Below are 14,878 nucleotides of genomic sequence, written 5' to 3' on the forward strand. Positions count from 1 at the left end.
TGAAAAATTAATTTTTTATTATTTTCTTTTTATATGATATTTGTTCTCTCTGGCCTTTAATTTCTTCATAGATTAAAAGAGTAGCGTCACCACTATCAACGATCAGATCTGGGCCTTCACCTCCACATTTTCTTTTACTTCCATCTTTGGTCTCTTCTTTGACATCGGTGGTGGTGTCGTTGTCATCTTAACCTCTTTAGTTCTCAGTTCTTCACTAGTACAAGCCGAATTTAATTTTATCTTCCTTCTCCACTTTAACTTTCTCTTCTATCCTCTTTGGTTCATCCAACTTCTTCTCTTTGGTTGGCGGCCCAAGCGGTAAACTCATGCTTATTACTCGCTCCTTGGATTAGCTCTTTCAAATGATGAAGAGCGCTAATTGCTTAATTTTCACTTCCTTAGTTTCTTTCGATTTCTCAGTTTCAATGGCTGCAACCTCCTATTGGACAACAATCGGAGTGCTTTTTCGATGCTAGAGTGCATATTTTACAGTAATAGATTTTTCCTTTAACACTACTTCCTCTATTGAAGGTGGTGTGCTTTTGTTTTGTGGGTTTCTTATGCCATGACTTCTTGATTTTTTGGGTAAATTGGGTTTGAAAAATTAAAAAAAAAAAATTGGAATCATAAGTAAATTGGGTTTATAAATCTAATATGACAATTGTATTTAATCGGGATTGTTGTTGTATTTGAGACGATTATTTCTCATTTTGCTCCTATTTTGTTGGAAATCTAGATTATGCTTATATGATATTTTCATTCCATATACAAACGAGCGGTGATAATGTGGTGGCAATAAAGAGTGCAAGAGCGTGCCAAAACTGAGATGGAGAGATAAGAGTTTTTCTTTTAGTTTTAGGGTATTTTGACTTTTTAACCTCATGAAAAATTTCTCCAATTTTAGATAAAATAACTATTTAAGAAGTCGAAATTAAATTTTAAAGACTAAATATCTAATAAAAAAAAATATAAGAACGAATTACTTAATTTTATAAAATTCAGTGAGGAAATAATTATTTTCTTTCAGTTTTAATCGAAGTTTGGTTAATATTAATAGCAAAATGGCCCAACTTTGTAGTAATACTACGCCGTATTTACATAATCGGTAGTTCCGATCACTGCAAAACAAAATCCACTAAAACCATATTAAACACATCAGGCTTCTCTCTCTGTGTCACCGGTAAGGTGGTTGAGAGCTTCGCCCACTTTCGATGTTTTCAAGAAATCACTGCAAAGTCAAAGCATAAACACTCTCCTTAAAAGTCCCATCTTTTTCTCCTCTGCAACCCCTATTCTCTCTCTCTCTCTCTCTCTCTCTCTCACTGCCTTATACTTCAATAACATTCCCCCCAATGGCTCAGCTTCTAAAAACCACTTTCCTCCCCTCCTCCTCTCTTCGCCGGACCTCCAATTTCTCTCTCGCGACTCACATTTCAAGTAACTGTTTTAGGACCGATCAAGTGCAGGCAAAGATCCGAGAGATCTTCATGCCTGCACTTAGCTCCACCATGACTGAAGGAAAGATTGTTTCTTGGGTTAAATCAGAAGGCGATAAGCTCTCCAAAGGTGAAAGCGTTGTTGTTGTTGAGTCTGATAAGGCTGATATGGATGTTGAAACCTTTTATGATGGTTATTTAGCTGCTATAATGGTTGAAGAAGGTGGGGTTGCTGCTGTTGGTTCTGCTATTGCTTTGTTGGCTGAGACAGAGCAGGAAATTGCAGAGGCCAAGGCTAAAGCTGGGTCTTCCTCGTTGCCGCCGTCATCGTCGGAATCTACTAGTAGTAGTAGTAGTGGTAATGCTAAAGAACCGCAGGAGAAGAGTCCCGAGCAGGTGGTACCAGCAATTCCAAGAGGAGCGGCTGCGGCGGTTGTGGCTTCATCGGTGCACCCGGCGTCAGAGGGAGGGAAAAGAGTGGTGGCATCGCCGTATGCTAAGAAGATTGCGAAGGAATTAAAGGTGGAGCTGGAGAGAGTAGTGGGGAGTGGACCCATGGGTAGAATTGTGGCTAAGGATGTTGAAGCTGCTGCAGCCGCTAAAATGGTGCCTGCTGTGAGTTCTAAGGCGGAGACCACCATAACTCCTCCGCCGGGGATTGAGTTGGGGACGGTGGTGCCATTTACTACAATGCAAGGGGCAGTTAGTAGGAATATGGTGGAGAGTTTGGCAGTTCCTACTTTTAGAGTTGGTTACACTATTGCTACCGATGCACTTGATGCTCTTTACAAGAAGGTAGGAAAAAAAAAGAAACTTTCATGGATTGTATGCTTTAAATTGACAGTTTATTGGCCATTTTTTGTTATTTTGATTTTGATTTTGTAGCTCTGCATTAAAAGGTGTCATTTTATATTTCCATAGAATATAGCATCTGTTTTGATAAGTTTTTGTCAGTTGCATAATTTTGCTCGCTAGAAATATTTTAGCTATTAAACACATCAAATGAGTTGATGCTAGATGATTAATGATTTGCTTGGAAGTTAAAATCATGGTCAAAGAACAGCTAACAATATCAATAATGCAGTTTTCTTTATGTCTACCAGATGCTTCCTTAGTGCATTGATTCATTTATCTTAGATTTGTACTTGATTTGTGTTTTCTTTTTTCTTTTTTTTTGTTTTTTCCATCTTTGGTGTGATCAGATCAAGTCTAAGGGAGTGACCATGACGGCCTTGCTTGCTAAGGCTACAGCCCTTGCATTGGTTAAACATCCTGTAATAAATTCTAGTTGTAGAGACGGTAAAAGCTTTACATATAATAGTAGCATCAACATTGCTGTTGCTGTGGCCATGGATGGTGGGTTGATTACACCGGTGCTTCAAGATGCTGATAAGGTTCTTGTTAATCTGCTTTGGGCTATCTTGTAGTTTTGATATGTTATATATTGTTAATTGAATTGTGAAGATGGTTTTTTCATGTGTATGTTTCAGGTTGACATTTATTCATTGTCAAGAAAGTGGAAGGAGTTAGTTGATAAGGCACGGGCTAAGCAGCTGCAACCTCATGAATACAATACAGGTAATGTTATTTAATTCTACTTCTCAGAGTGCAATTCTGAGTATATTTTTGGTTCTCGTGAAGAACAGTGGGATATTATGTATGGGCTCTATGCCTGCCGTCTTTAGGCATTCATCATTCCCAGCAATATTAAGTCCAACTCAAGCTTAATTACTGTAGGCTTTTAATTGTCTATTCCTAAGCCTATGCTGTTACTTGGAATGCCATATGCTAAATGAGTAATATATTAGCTGTTTCATGAAACAGATTGCCATGTTTATCAAACTTGCTGGTTCTAGATTTGGCTTTGTCCTGCTCTAATTTGCTGAATCATTTAGCTCATATTACTTAAAATTCCAAAGGGGTGGAAGAGCATCATGCCTGCATGGTCAACACGTTGCATAACTACGAAGGCCATATGGTTTTAAAAGTTCAGAGGAGGATCATGATATAGTTAGTAAACTAACTTCTAGGAGTTTCTTCATTATGTTCACAGACTGGAGATGGTTTTGTTTTTCTCCAGAAGTGTCAATTGTGAGATTGGCTGTATAGCTCTGCTTTCATCTCGCGATTCTATTTTGGCCCCAGACATGGCCTGATTGAGATGGCCTGCTAGTTTTCTGCAGTTTAGGTTTCCTCAAACTCAAGTTCTGATTTTAATTTTTGTGCAAGTTCCCTGGTATTAATATACTGCAATGAACTTAGGGTTTTTTTTATCCTGCCACCAGATTTATGATATCATTATTTTCCGTTACAAGTGATGATGGACACGTGTCTGGAGGTTTTTAAAAATGTTTTAACTTAAATTCTTCCTGATTCTTGCTTATGTTGACTGCTTTTGTCTGATGACTAACAGGATGTGCTGAAATTTGTGATAATTTATGCAATTTCTAATGATTCCAGTTTGAAGTCCTTGATGCTGCAAAATTACTTTGTCCTTATTTGTTTCTCTCTGAAATTCTTTGCCATGGCTTTTCTTTGGTTGCTTATTCCAACATTCGAGAATTAGTTGTGTGAGAGTTTCTCCTTATGCTTGTTTTGCTTTTTCCCCCTCTCTGGCAGGTACTTTTACACTCTCTAACCTTGGAATGTTTGGGGTGGATCGGTTTGATGCCATTCTGCCCCCTGGAACTGTACGTGTTTTCACTTGGATATATAAACCTCCTTTCATGCCGGATTCTCTGCAAGAGAACTCTAATGTTAATGCATGTATTTTTTTATCTGACATTTATTTGGATTGATGCAGGGTGCAATCATGGCTGTTGGAGCATCCCAGCCTACTGTCGTGGCTACTAAGGACGGCCGTATTGGCATGAAGAACCAGATGCAGGTGACTAGCATGTTAATGATATTTTCCCCAAGTGTGTTCAAAGTAATTGGATTTGAAATATATTTTTTACAGTACAATTGTGCAATACACAGGTAAATGTTACAGCAGATCATCGTGTAATCTATGGTGCTGATTTGGCTTCTTTCTTGCAAACTTTGGCAAAGATCATTGAGGACCCCAAAGATCTTACCTTGTAGTCAACATCAAAATCAAGTCTTGTCTTTTGTGTCTGTCACATTTCCTTAACCTTGTTGTATATTCCCAAAGCTGATTTCCCTCATCATCAATCCTTGATATTTATGGAAGACTTGCGCAGAAAAATGGTTCAGTAACACAAGGAACGGGAGCAGAATTATGAAGAGCAACATTCATTTGTGTTTCAGACATTACAATTTTTGTGCTTTTTAATGATGCCATAAAACTTAAATTCCCTGTATTTCCACAATCATATTGTTTTTTTAGTGCATTGGTTTCTAATTGTCTCATGAATCTTATTGTCTCATAATCAGATACTTGGGGCATAAATTTGATTTTCAAGGTTTAGCTATGTTGCTCAAGAAATTAAACTGGCTCCGAAAGATCATTGTGTTATATGGCGAATATTTAGCCTCAGTTGCCGTTTTCTAGTCTATGGTGAAACCTTCTCAGCCAAGAAAAAGGTCAATCTGAACAAAATGTACTATTGAAGAATGTTTGAACAGATGCATGTTTGGAATTAAATCACTCAAAATTGCTATGTATATGTATATATTATTTATAAAAGGATAACTACTACATAGCCTTCCAACAAATCGTGTAGATAGAGGCTTTTTCTACTAACTATAGTGATTGGATATAATCAAGACTTGGTGGATGATTTTATGCACACTTCTGAGGAGATTCCTCTTACGAGGGAAGGCTTCATCTAGCATTAAGGATCATTCGTAACACACTCTTCATTTTTGGCCTTGCTTCAGGTGAAACACTGACGCAGCTTATAGCTACCTTAAGTATTGCTAGCATTTGACTTCTGACAGTAGGCGATGTTCTGCTGATTTTAAAATCAAGGATGTGATCCCACTTGTCCTGCTGCCCTGAGATATTTAAGACCAACTTGGCTAATTCAAGCCCCTCACTAACTGCTGGCTTTCCCGTCAACAGCTCCAGTAGAACAACGCCATAACTATATACATTCCCCGCCATTGTTACCCTCATTGTGTAAGCATACTCTGCGAAAACAATGATTATTTATCAAGCCAATGTTCATGAGTGGAAGCAAATTTGACAATTATTTCCTGACGCCTAGTACTAAACCATCCGAGAGGAATTTATTGACTATTATCTTTGGAATAGATTGTTATGTTTTTTTATGTTGCATTAAATAATTTAGTTCTCCTTGAACATTAAAATAAGAAGAGTAAAGTATTGCTCACCTGGTGGAATATAGCCGACAGAACCAGCAACTGTTGAAAGGCTGCCAGTGCTCTTCGAGGGATCAATCACTTTGTAGAGTTCAATGTCTCCAACTAGGGGCTCCTTCAAGGACTTCAACAAAATATTTTTGCTTGAAAGGTCAAGGAGGAGAATTGGTCCAGAGGTGTATCCATGCAGAAAAGTAAGACCCTGAGCTACTCCAACTGCTATACTATAACGGCTACCCCAATCTAAAGCATTTCTGACTTTACCATGCAGAACATCAAAAAGGGTACCCTTCTGAGCATGCTCATAGAAGATATAAGCGCTATCAACTGTCAACACATATGCCAATGGAGTCATGACATTTGAATTGCTCAGTTTGCCTAAAACTTCCAGCTCTTGATCAAATTTATCATGGCTTCCCAATTGGAATATCTTGTCACTCCAGTTAAGCTTCTTGACAAAGTAGCTTGCACCAGAAGGCATGGTAGCTTTGTAGTATGTGGAGAACCTAGTCTTCAGCACAATGTTCCATGGATCAGCAACAGCTTCCATGGCTCTGGTGAAGTCAATGTTTGACCTGTGGATTGCATTTGGAGTCAGCAGATTGCGTTGGATGACCTGAAGACCTGGAATTTCTTCCCCTGATTGTGATTCCTGATTATTAACCTTAAGAAATCGCCTAGAAAATGATACAGCAACAACTATTATCATCCCAACAACAACAGCAGCAGCTGCAACAGCAATAATTACAGCCACAGCAACTGATTTCTTATTATTTGTGAACTTTGGGGAATTGTTTTCCCTAGTAGCATTAATAAGATCAGCATTTCCAATTGCACTGACAGAAACCCAAGGCTTGAATTCAGGTATGACTCCATAAAGCTGATTGTTTGAGAGTATCAACTGTGTAAGTGATCCCAATTGAGTAAGAAAACTTGGAATCTCACCCGAGAATTTGTTGTTTGAAAGATCCAGAATTTCCAAATCCCCGAGTTGGGAAAGTGTATTCGGAATAGCCCCTTGAAAGAGATTGCTGCTGAGATTCAAAGCAATCTGCAGTTTTGCTGGCAATGTTGGAATCCTCCCACCTAGTTGATTTTCTCCGAGTTGGAGCTCTAACAGAGAATTCATGCTACGGATACTGTCAGGTATTGAACCCCTAAGATTATTGCCTTGTAAGTCCAAATGGGAAAGGCTTTGCAAGTTTGAAATGGAAGAAGGTATGAAACCAGTAAGTGAATTCCAGCTGATATTAAGAATTGACAGCTTGTGTAATTGAGAGAGAGATAATGGGATTTCTCCAGCCAGCTTGTTGAGTTGTAGTTTCAGAACCTGAAGATTGCTAATATCACCCAATTGCACCGGTAAACTACCCGTGAGATTATTCTGAGCCAAATTCAAGAGAGCCAAACCTTGGCAAGAACCTAACTGAGTAGGTATCGCACCAGTCAAGCTATTGTTATCCATCTCCAAGTAAGTCAACTTATGAGATGAAGTGAGTGAAGAAGGTATTGACCCACTAAGCAAATTACTTCCCAATCTCAATCTGATCAAGTTTTGAGATATATTTCTAGGTATTGAACCATCCAACAGATTATAAGACAAATCCACAGTTTTCAAATTCAACTGTGATAAGAGGTCTAATGGAATAGACCCACTTAACTTATTATAACTAAGATCTAAAAGAGTAAGATATTTTGTAATTCCACTAGGAATTGCACCAAGAAACCCATTTTGATTTGCTGCAAACCTATACAGAGTTGGAATGTCTGCAATAGTTTTGGGGATTTCTCCAGTCAAATTATTGGCGGACAGAATCAAAGTATTCAGCTTTGAGAGATTTCCAATCGAGTTAGGAATAGGCCCCTCAAGGTTATTTGCACTAAGATCAATGAAGGCCAAATTTTGATAATTAAATATTTCCTTAGGTATGTCACCTCGGAATCTATTCGCAGAAAGCTTGACATCCTCTAACACCATGGATTTTCCAAGTTTTACAGGAACAGAACCAGTGAAACTATTGTAACTTAGATTCAATTCTTTAAGTTCAAGTAATCCATCTAATTGCAAACTAATATTACCAGTCAAATTATTAAAAGACAGGTCCAAAGATTCTAACCCAACAAAACCATTAAAAATAGGCAAATAACCACCCAATATATTTCTGCTAAAATTCAGCACCTTTAACCCGCTAATCCTTCCACAACTGTCAATAAACTCCCTTGGGACTGAGCTGAAGTGGTTATTAGAGAGATCAAGGGACTGTAAAGATTCAATCTTGCAAACAAGAGACAAAAACCCAGAAGAAACTCCAAACCCAGATAAAAAAAGGCCTGTAATAGATGTATTGTCAGAGCTGCATTTAACTCCCTTCCAAGAACATGGTTCTGGCTTTAAAGTAATATCCCATTGTAAAACAGGGTTAAGCTGTCGGGAGAGATTGATCATGATCGATGTTTGGTTTGGAGATAAAGATAACCCAAAAGGAAATAACAAGAACATTAACAAGGAATACATAGCCAAAGACAAAAACAAATTAGTTTCACTGCCACACGCATACCTTCCCATTTCTAGCTTGTATTGTGTTGGGTTCTCTCGGACTTCTCTTTCTATACTATATATATAGCTATATTGCATAAAAAAAACATATAAATATTTTTTTAAATTCAGTTTCAGCTCTGGTATATAGAAGGAGACAGGAGCAAATAAGAGCAGAAGAAAGAAGAGAAATCAATAGAATAGCATAAGAATAAGAATAAGAATAGATTTGGAGAGAGAGGGATTTGAGGTTTGCGCATTGTAAGAAATGTTTTAATGTGGTTCTGTGTTTGTGGGAAAAAAACGAAAAGAAAAAAGGAAATGCGTGGGGTTATGGCGTGTTGGGAATGGAGTTGACTGTGGACTGCTACTGCCTGCAAAAGAAGGAAGACCGAGGACTTACTGACTGACTGACTGACAACCATTGGCTGGTTTGGTTTGAGGTGTAGCTTTGTGTTATGAGTTTTGGAGTTTGAGGTCTTGTCCTTTTGGGTGGAGTAAACCTTGTCTTTTTCATTTTTATTTTTATTTTTTATTTTTTAACTAATGGACACAGATAAAGACGAGCAAATGGTCCGATTTAAATCGAATCAAAGCTAATAAATGTAAACTTTGTATGACAAATTGAATTAAATCCAAATTAATGGAATTGACTTGAAATAAATCAGTCAGTTTAAACAAATTTAATCAATTTTTACTATATTAATTTGATTTTAAATTCAATTAATAAATTTTTATAAAATAATTGAATTAAATAATAAATTCAGTTCAAGTCTAGTAATAGGATAAACTAAACCTCCATTAAATTTTTTGATTTGGTGCCCCTAAACACAAATGGAAAAGCAATGGAACAATAACACAAACACCTTTGAAGAAATTAGAAACCTTGCCTTTAAATAATACATATATTTTTTAAAAATAATGAACTGGTGTTACAAATCAATTTTTAGTATTTCGTTCTAGATAGACGAATATCATAGTTCTGTGTGGACAAAAATAACTTATTCATATTAAAATTTATAAAATTTTAATTATATTTGTAGTGTATCACCCTTTTAATTTTTTTTCTATTATAATTGAGTATTTGAAGTATTAAACGAGTCGTAATCAATTGCAGTTGCCGAACTTTTTTTGCCAAAAGTATTAAAAATAAATAATTTTACCCAATAAATGATATGAAAAACATATACATACATTCAATTCATTTATATTTTTTCATTTTTTTTTATTTTTTATTGTCTTATATCTTTTCTAAAAAACAGTCTTAAAACTTCCTTTTAATTATCTTTCTTTCGATTCTAAAACAAAATAAGTAAAAAAAAGATAATAATATATAAAATAAATAAAATAAAGTAATGTGGTAAAATAATTCATTTTGCTTATGAGAGCTCACTGAATACATTTAACTGTACGAAAATTATTAATCTGGACACTTAATTGTAAAATTTTCTATTCAGACACTTAAGTAGAAAACATTTTAAAATTTAGAAACTAAAAATATAAATTGATCCAATTTTTTAAAGTTATTTCATTTAAATATAAATCACAAAGGAATCATTTTATATACTTCTAGTCTAATTTTAAAAATTAAATCTAATCAACAAATTCAAAAATAATTTAATTTTATTAAATTTAAATTTCTATATTGAGATTAACACATTATAAAATAATTTCTTTACAATTTAAATTGGAGAATTTGATGTAATCAACAAAATAAATAACAAGCTAAATAGGGATGGAAGTGGCACTAATATATGCAAACTTTGAACTATTCGTATCTATATCTCTTTAGAATTTTACTACCATATACATTTCAAATCGTTTAAGTATCGATATGATTTGAAACTCGAAATTATTTAAAATATATATATTTTAACATAGCGGATAACAAGCAACGGTTACTCAAAAATGTATTTTACCTATATTTATTTCACTGTTTCCATCTTTTTAAATTCATGTATAACTATTTATATATTTATTAAATGGATAGGAGGAGAACAGATACCTAAAATCCTAATTCCGCTTCCATCCCTACAGCTGAGTTTCCAAGTAAGTGTGATCCTTGAAATTTTAGTTTATAAAGGGAATGGAAAAAGAGGGCAATTGCCAGGGAGGAGACATATAGTGTTTTTGTATGTGTATGTGGAAAATAATGCCTTCAAAGACCAAAACCAAGTCTTCTGGGTGGGGTCCTTCAACTCATAGAAAACGCGTTTGAGACTTTTTTTTTTTTTTTTTTAGTCTTTCATAATGGTTTGAATTGTGGTAGTTTGACTAGCTTAATGGAAAGTTGAACAGTGCTTCCGTTTTGTTATTAATGAATATTTTATTGTTTATAGAGAATTTAATTAATATATAGGCTAGGGCCCACCGGTTCCATAATTTGTCAGTTTTAGTTAACGGAATTAGGCTCAGAATTGGGATCCATTTGGATTTGTGTGTGTATATGTACTAGGTGAAGCCATGCGTATGTCACGGTTTGTATCAAAATAAAAAGGGCCTAACCTGCATAATTTTAGCTCTAAACTATTGAGGTTTCTCCTAGTGGCCTTCTGAATTTTACGGGAGATCTATTGTGATTCTGTATTAAAGAATCATTTGGTAACTATGCCCCCCATCAAAGTGTAAAAAGAAATGAAATACACGCATGTTAATGTAGACTAAATAATTACACGTGTAATCCACGTAAGAGAAAAATGATGACCATAAAAAAAATTTTTTCTTTTGCTTTGGATTCTTTCGCACATTTCATCAAATATCTTTTGTCCATTAGAAATTTTTTATTGTAAGAACTACAAAAAATGAATCAAATTATTATTGATATAAACATCACAATCCAAACCATACTTTATAATCTTTAGCTCAAGAAATTGATTAAGGGAAGAAATAGCCAAAAAAAAAAAAAAATGAGTTCCATAAGAAGAAAGAAAAAAAATCATGATATTTATAATCCAAAAGAGATGAGAATCTACTGTTTGACAAATCTGAGACTCTCTCAATTAATAAATCATAATTTCTTCTTTGATAATATTTGTCTCTTTAAATACTTCTTGCTCTATATCTGGATGACATGAAAGCAACCAGAATAGCCATGTCATTGCAACTGAAGTTGCTCTACCTGCTATGATAAAACTTACAACCATGTCGCTTATCACTTTCTCCATATGTCCAGTTGATATAAGCCGAGAAAGAAGATTTTGGTACTGATTATTAATATCTCCTTGTTCTAGTATCATCTTCTCCCCATTAACAATAACCTTTGCAAAGTATTGATGAACTTGTCTAACAACATCTTTAAGCATATGCTCAGATCCAATCCCAAGCTATCTCTCAATCTTCCAAACAAGATACATAAGAGTCGTAGACCTTCTGGCGCATATCTCAGACGTCATATTAAAACCTCTAGCAAGAGGCAAAACAGGTAAAGAAGGATCTGAGCAAAGTTGATCAATCCCTAAACTAACCTTACAGATCATCCATACCACGTTGGACACTCATTGACCGATAAAATTAGTCCTTAAAGCATTTCCAATGCTAATGTGGATTGTGGCTGATGTGTCATATGAAATAGAATGTGTGAATGATGACATGGTTGAATGTCTACTTATACACAATGAATTTTAAAAAAAACTCTATCCAATGCATTAGTTTTGAATCTTCTTTCATTCTCTTTTTTCTCTCTTTTTTGATCCACAATTTAATATGCAACCAATCACCAAAGAGCAATAAATATCAATATTGTCTAAGAGACCTTCTAGAAATAGAAGGTGTAGTAGATAATCTCTATCGATTTTTTTGACACATCAGCTTGACATCCTAAACAGACATTAACATTGGAGTGTTAGATTATTTTAATAATCTGTATGTGGCCCATGTGATTAAAGGGCTGGTTCTAATTAAGGTGGCCTAAGATGATGGTTATTGGGCTTAATGGATAAGAGCCAGTTAGGGTTTTAATACCCTTCCTCTGCCTTATAAAAGATAAAGGAATCAACAGATTAGGGTTAACACAGAAACAAGAGAGTGTGACGGTTCCCTCAAACACATACGGAGATAGTTTATTTGAGAGAGCTCATAAAAGAAACTCCCGCAGCTGTTGATTATTCTCTGACCATTAAGAGAGCACTTATGGATAAAAGGCCAGAGTGAAGAAATGCAGATCTACTGTTACGGTGAGAATCGAATTGTCCCAACGAGGTAACCCATAACATAGATCTGCCGTTATGGATCAAGGTACGCTTTCGATTATTGTATATTCTTGTCAAATAAATTCTATGAACAATAGATCTGGGCTATATTAAAAATTATTTAACATGTGGTATCAGAGCCTGTACCTGTTCTAGATTTGTAAGATAGCGTTTTGTTTGGCTTAATTAATGAAAATTAATTTCGTATGGTGAAATTGATTTATATGGTATAAGCGAAGCCAAAATTATAGAAATTTGAAAACTGTTTGTTTTCTTTATACTTTATAAATTATTTTGTTGTTATTTATAGAGAATGGTCATGACATATTATTGGGTTATGTCGTTAAAGTTTTGAGATCTTAATTTAATCTCATAAAAGTTTTGCATAAATCAATGTTTAATGAATGGAAAACTTGTTAGTCACCAAAGTGGCCTTGTTTGGATTGTTTTAGACATTGATTATGCAGTTTTCAATTGTTCATATTTGTGTGATGCAATTATATGACATGAAAGTTAAAATTGAACAATTGAGTTCGTTGATTATAATTTGTTAGGTTACCCAAAGGTAGACCATTAATTATAATCAATGGCATTAAAGAGACTTATCATTGTACTAATTAATATGAATGTATATCCAAAGATAACATGCATATTGTATGGAGCATTATTGAATAGTTGAATGGAATAAAAAAAAAATTAATTGGATTCCAGAAAGGAGCATGGGCGTGCTGTGATGAAACACGGGCATGCTTCTCTCTGACTTGCATAAAGGCTCGCAAATTGCTCCACAATGAAACTCTATTAAAGTATTTTTCTTCTTGGCATCATTAATGATTAAAGCTATGCATTTAAATATTACCCAAAGGTGAATCTAGATGCATAATTAAAGTTGTTATTGGTTTGAATCCATTTTATGTTTACTCAAAGCATTAGCGTATGAGTATATGTGTAATGTTGCAACTTCCTTTAACATGTTTGCTATGGGCACTGGGTTGATTAAGTTCAATGGATTGAACTATGCTGATTGGTCCGAAAAAATCCATTATCAGTTAGGAGTTCTGGACCTGGATCTGGCATTAGTCTCTGAAAAGCCAGCAGCCATTACAGAGACCAGCACTGAAGTTGACAAGTCTCATTATGAGGCTTGGGAGCAGTCTAACAGGCTAAGCTTAAACTTAATGAGGATGACAATGGCTGAAAATGTTAAGCCATCAATGCCCAGAACAGACAATTACATGCTGAAAATTAAGGAATACTCCCAATCGGACATAGCTGACAAGTCCATTGTAGGATCCTTGATGAGTGAGCTGACGACCAAGAAGTTTGATTGGTCACAATCCAATCATGATCATGTGACTGGCATGCAGAATTTGGCAGCCAAACTGAAATCAATGGGAATGGATGTGAGTGAATCCTTTTTAGTTCAATTTATTATTAACTCACTTCCTCTTGAGTTTGGTCAGTTCTAGGTGAATTACAACACCCTTAAGGAAAAATGGAACATTCAGGAAATCAAGGCTATGTTGATACAAGAGGAAGGGAGATTAAAGAAATTGAAGGAACACTCATCAATCTCACTTTTCATAATGGAGCTAGCAGCAGCAATAACAAATCAGGGAAGAAAGGCAAGAAAAGGGACAGTGCCCCAATGAAGGTTAATGAGGGCCAAATCCATAAGGAATTGAAGTGCTACTTCTGTAGGAAGAATGGTCACTTCAAGAAGGACTGTCCTCAAAGGAAGATTTGGTTTGAAAAGAAAGGTATATTTTATGTTTCAGTATGTTTTGAATCAAATCTTATTAAAGTGCCTAATAATACCTGATGGTTAGATTCTAGTGCAACTACTCATGTGTCTCATATTATACAGGGATTTCTTTCGATCCAACCCATAAACGAAACTGAAAAGTTCCTATTCATGGGAAACAGAATAAAGGCACGAATCGAAGGAATTGGGACTTATAGATTGATCCTGGACACTAGTCGTTATCTGGATCTTGAAAAGTGTCTCTATGTTCCTGAATGTGCTAGAAATCTAGTTTCTGTAGGGAGGTTGGATAATGTTGGTTTCAGTTTTAAGATTTGTAATGGTGTTTTTTCATTATACAAACTTAAGTACTATTATGGTTCTGGTACTTTGATTGATCGTTTGTATCATTTTAATCTTGATGCTGAATTTATTGAATCCTTGTTTAATGTTGAACACAATATAGGTATTAAACGTAGTACACATAATGAATGTTCTGCTTTCTTGTGGCATCAAAGGTTAGGTCACATATCCAAAGAAAGGATTTTGAGGTTAGTGAAAGGTGGAATCTTACCTCAATTGGATTTCACTGACTGGGACGTGTGTATAGATTACATTAAAGGTAAGCAAATTAAGCACACATTAAAGACTCCAACCACAAGAAGCAGTGAATTGCTTGAACTTATAC

At 35.2% G+C, this 14,878-nt stretch overlaps 2 protein-coding genes across 2 annotated transcripts; one reads left to right on the forward strand and one right to left on the reverse strand.

Annotated features, from left to right (window-relative positions):
- Positions 1–1,079: 1,079 nt before the first annotated feature.
- EMB3003 (2-oxoacid dehydrogenases acyltransferase family protein) lies at positions 1,080–4,812 on the forward strand. Its single transcript, XM_089725854.1, has 6 exons — positions 1,080–2,231; positions 2,639–2,830; positions 2,927–3,014; positions 4,056–4,126; positions 4,240–4,323; positions 4,416–4,812. Exons 1-6 carry the CDS (start codon positions 1,353–1,355, stop codon positions 4,518–4,520), a joined length of 1,419 nt encoding a protein of 472 aa, XP_089581980.1. The 5' UTR covers positions 1,080–1,352; the 3' UTR covers positions 4,521–4,812.
- Positions 4,813–5,043: 231 nt separating this feature from the next.
- Positions 5,044–8,644, reverse strand: LOC149493726 (leucine-rich repeat transmembrane protein kinase family protein). The gene is made up of 2 exons (XM_089725853.1): positions 5,736–8,644; positions 5,044–5,531 (listed from the first exon to the last, which is right to left on the reverse strand). Exons 1-2 carry the CDS (start codon positions 8,356–8,358, stop codon positions 5,224–5,226), a joined length of 2,931 nt encoding a protein of 976 aa, XP_089581979.1. The 5' UTR covers positions 8,359–8,644; the 3' UTR covers positions 5,044–5,223.
- Between the last annotated feature and the right edge of the window lie 6,234 nt (positions 8,645–14,878).

This window comes from Jatropha curcas, chromosome 9 (genome assembly GCF_041381405.1).
Source record: "Jatropha curcas cultivar XTBG-Jc1 chromosome 9, XTBG_Jcur_1.0, whole genome shotgun sequence".
NCBI classification, from domain to species: domain Eukaryota; kingdom Viridiplantae; phylum Streptophyta; class Magnoliopsida; order Malpighiales; family Euphorbiaceae; genus Jatropha; species Jatropha curcas.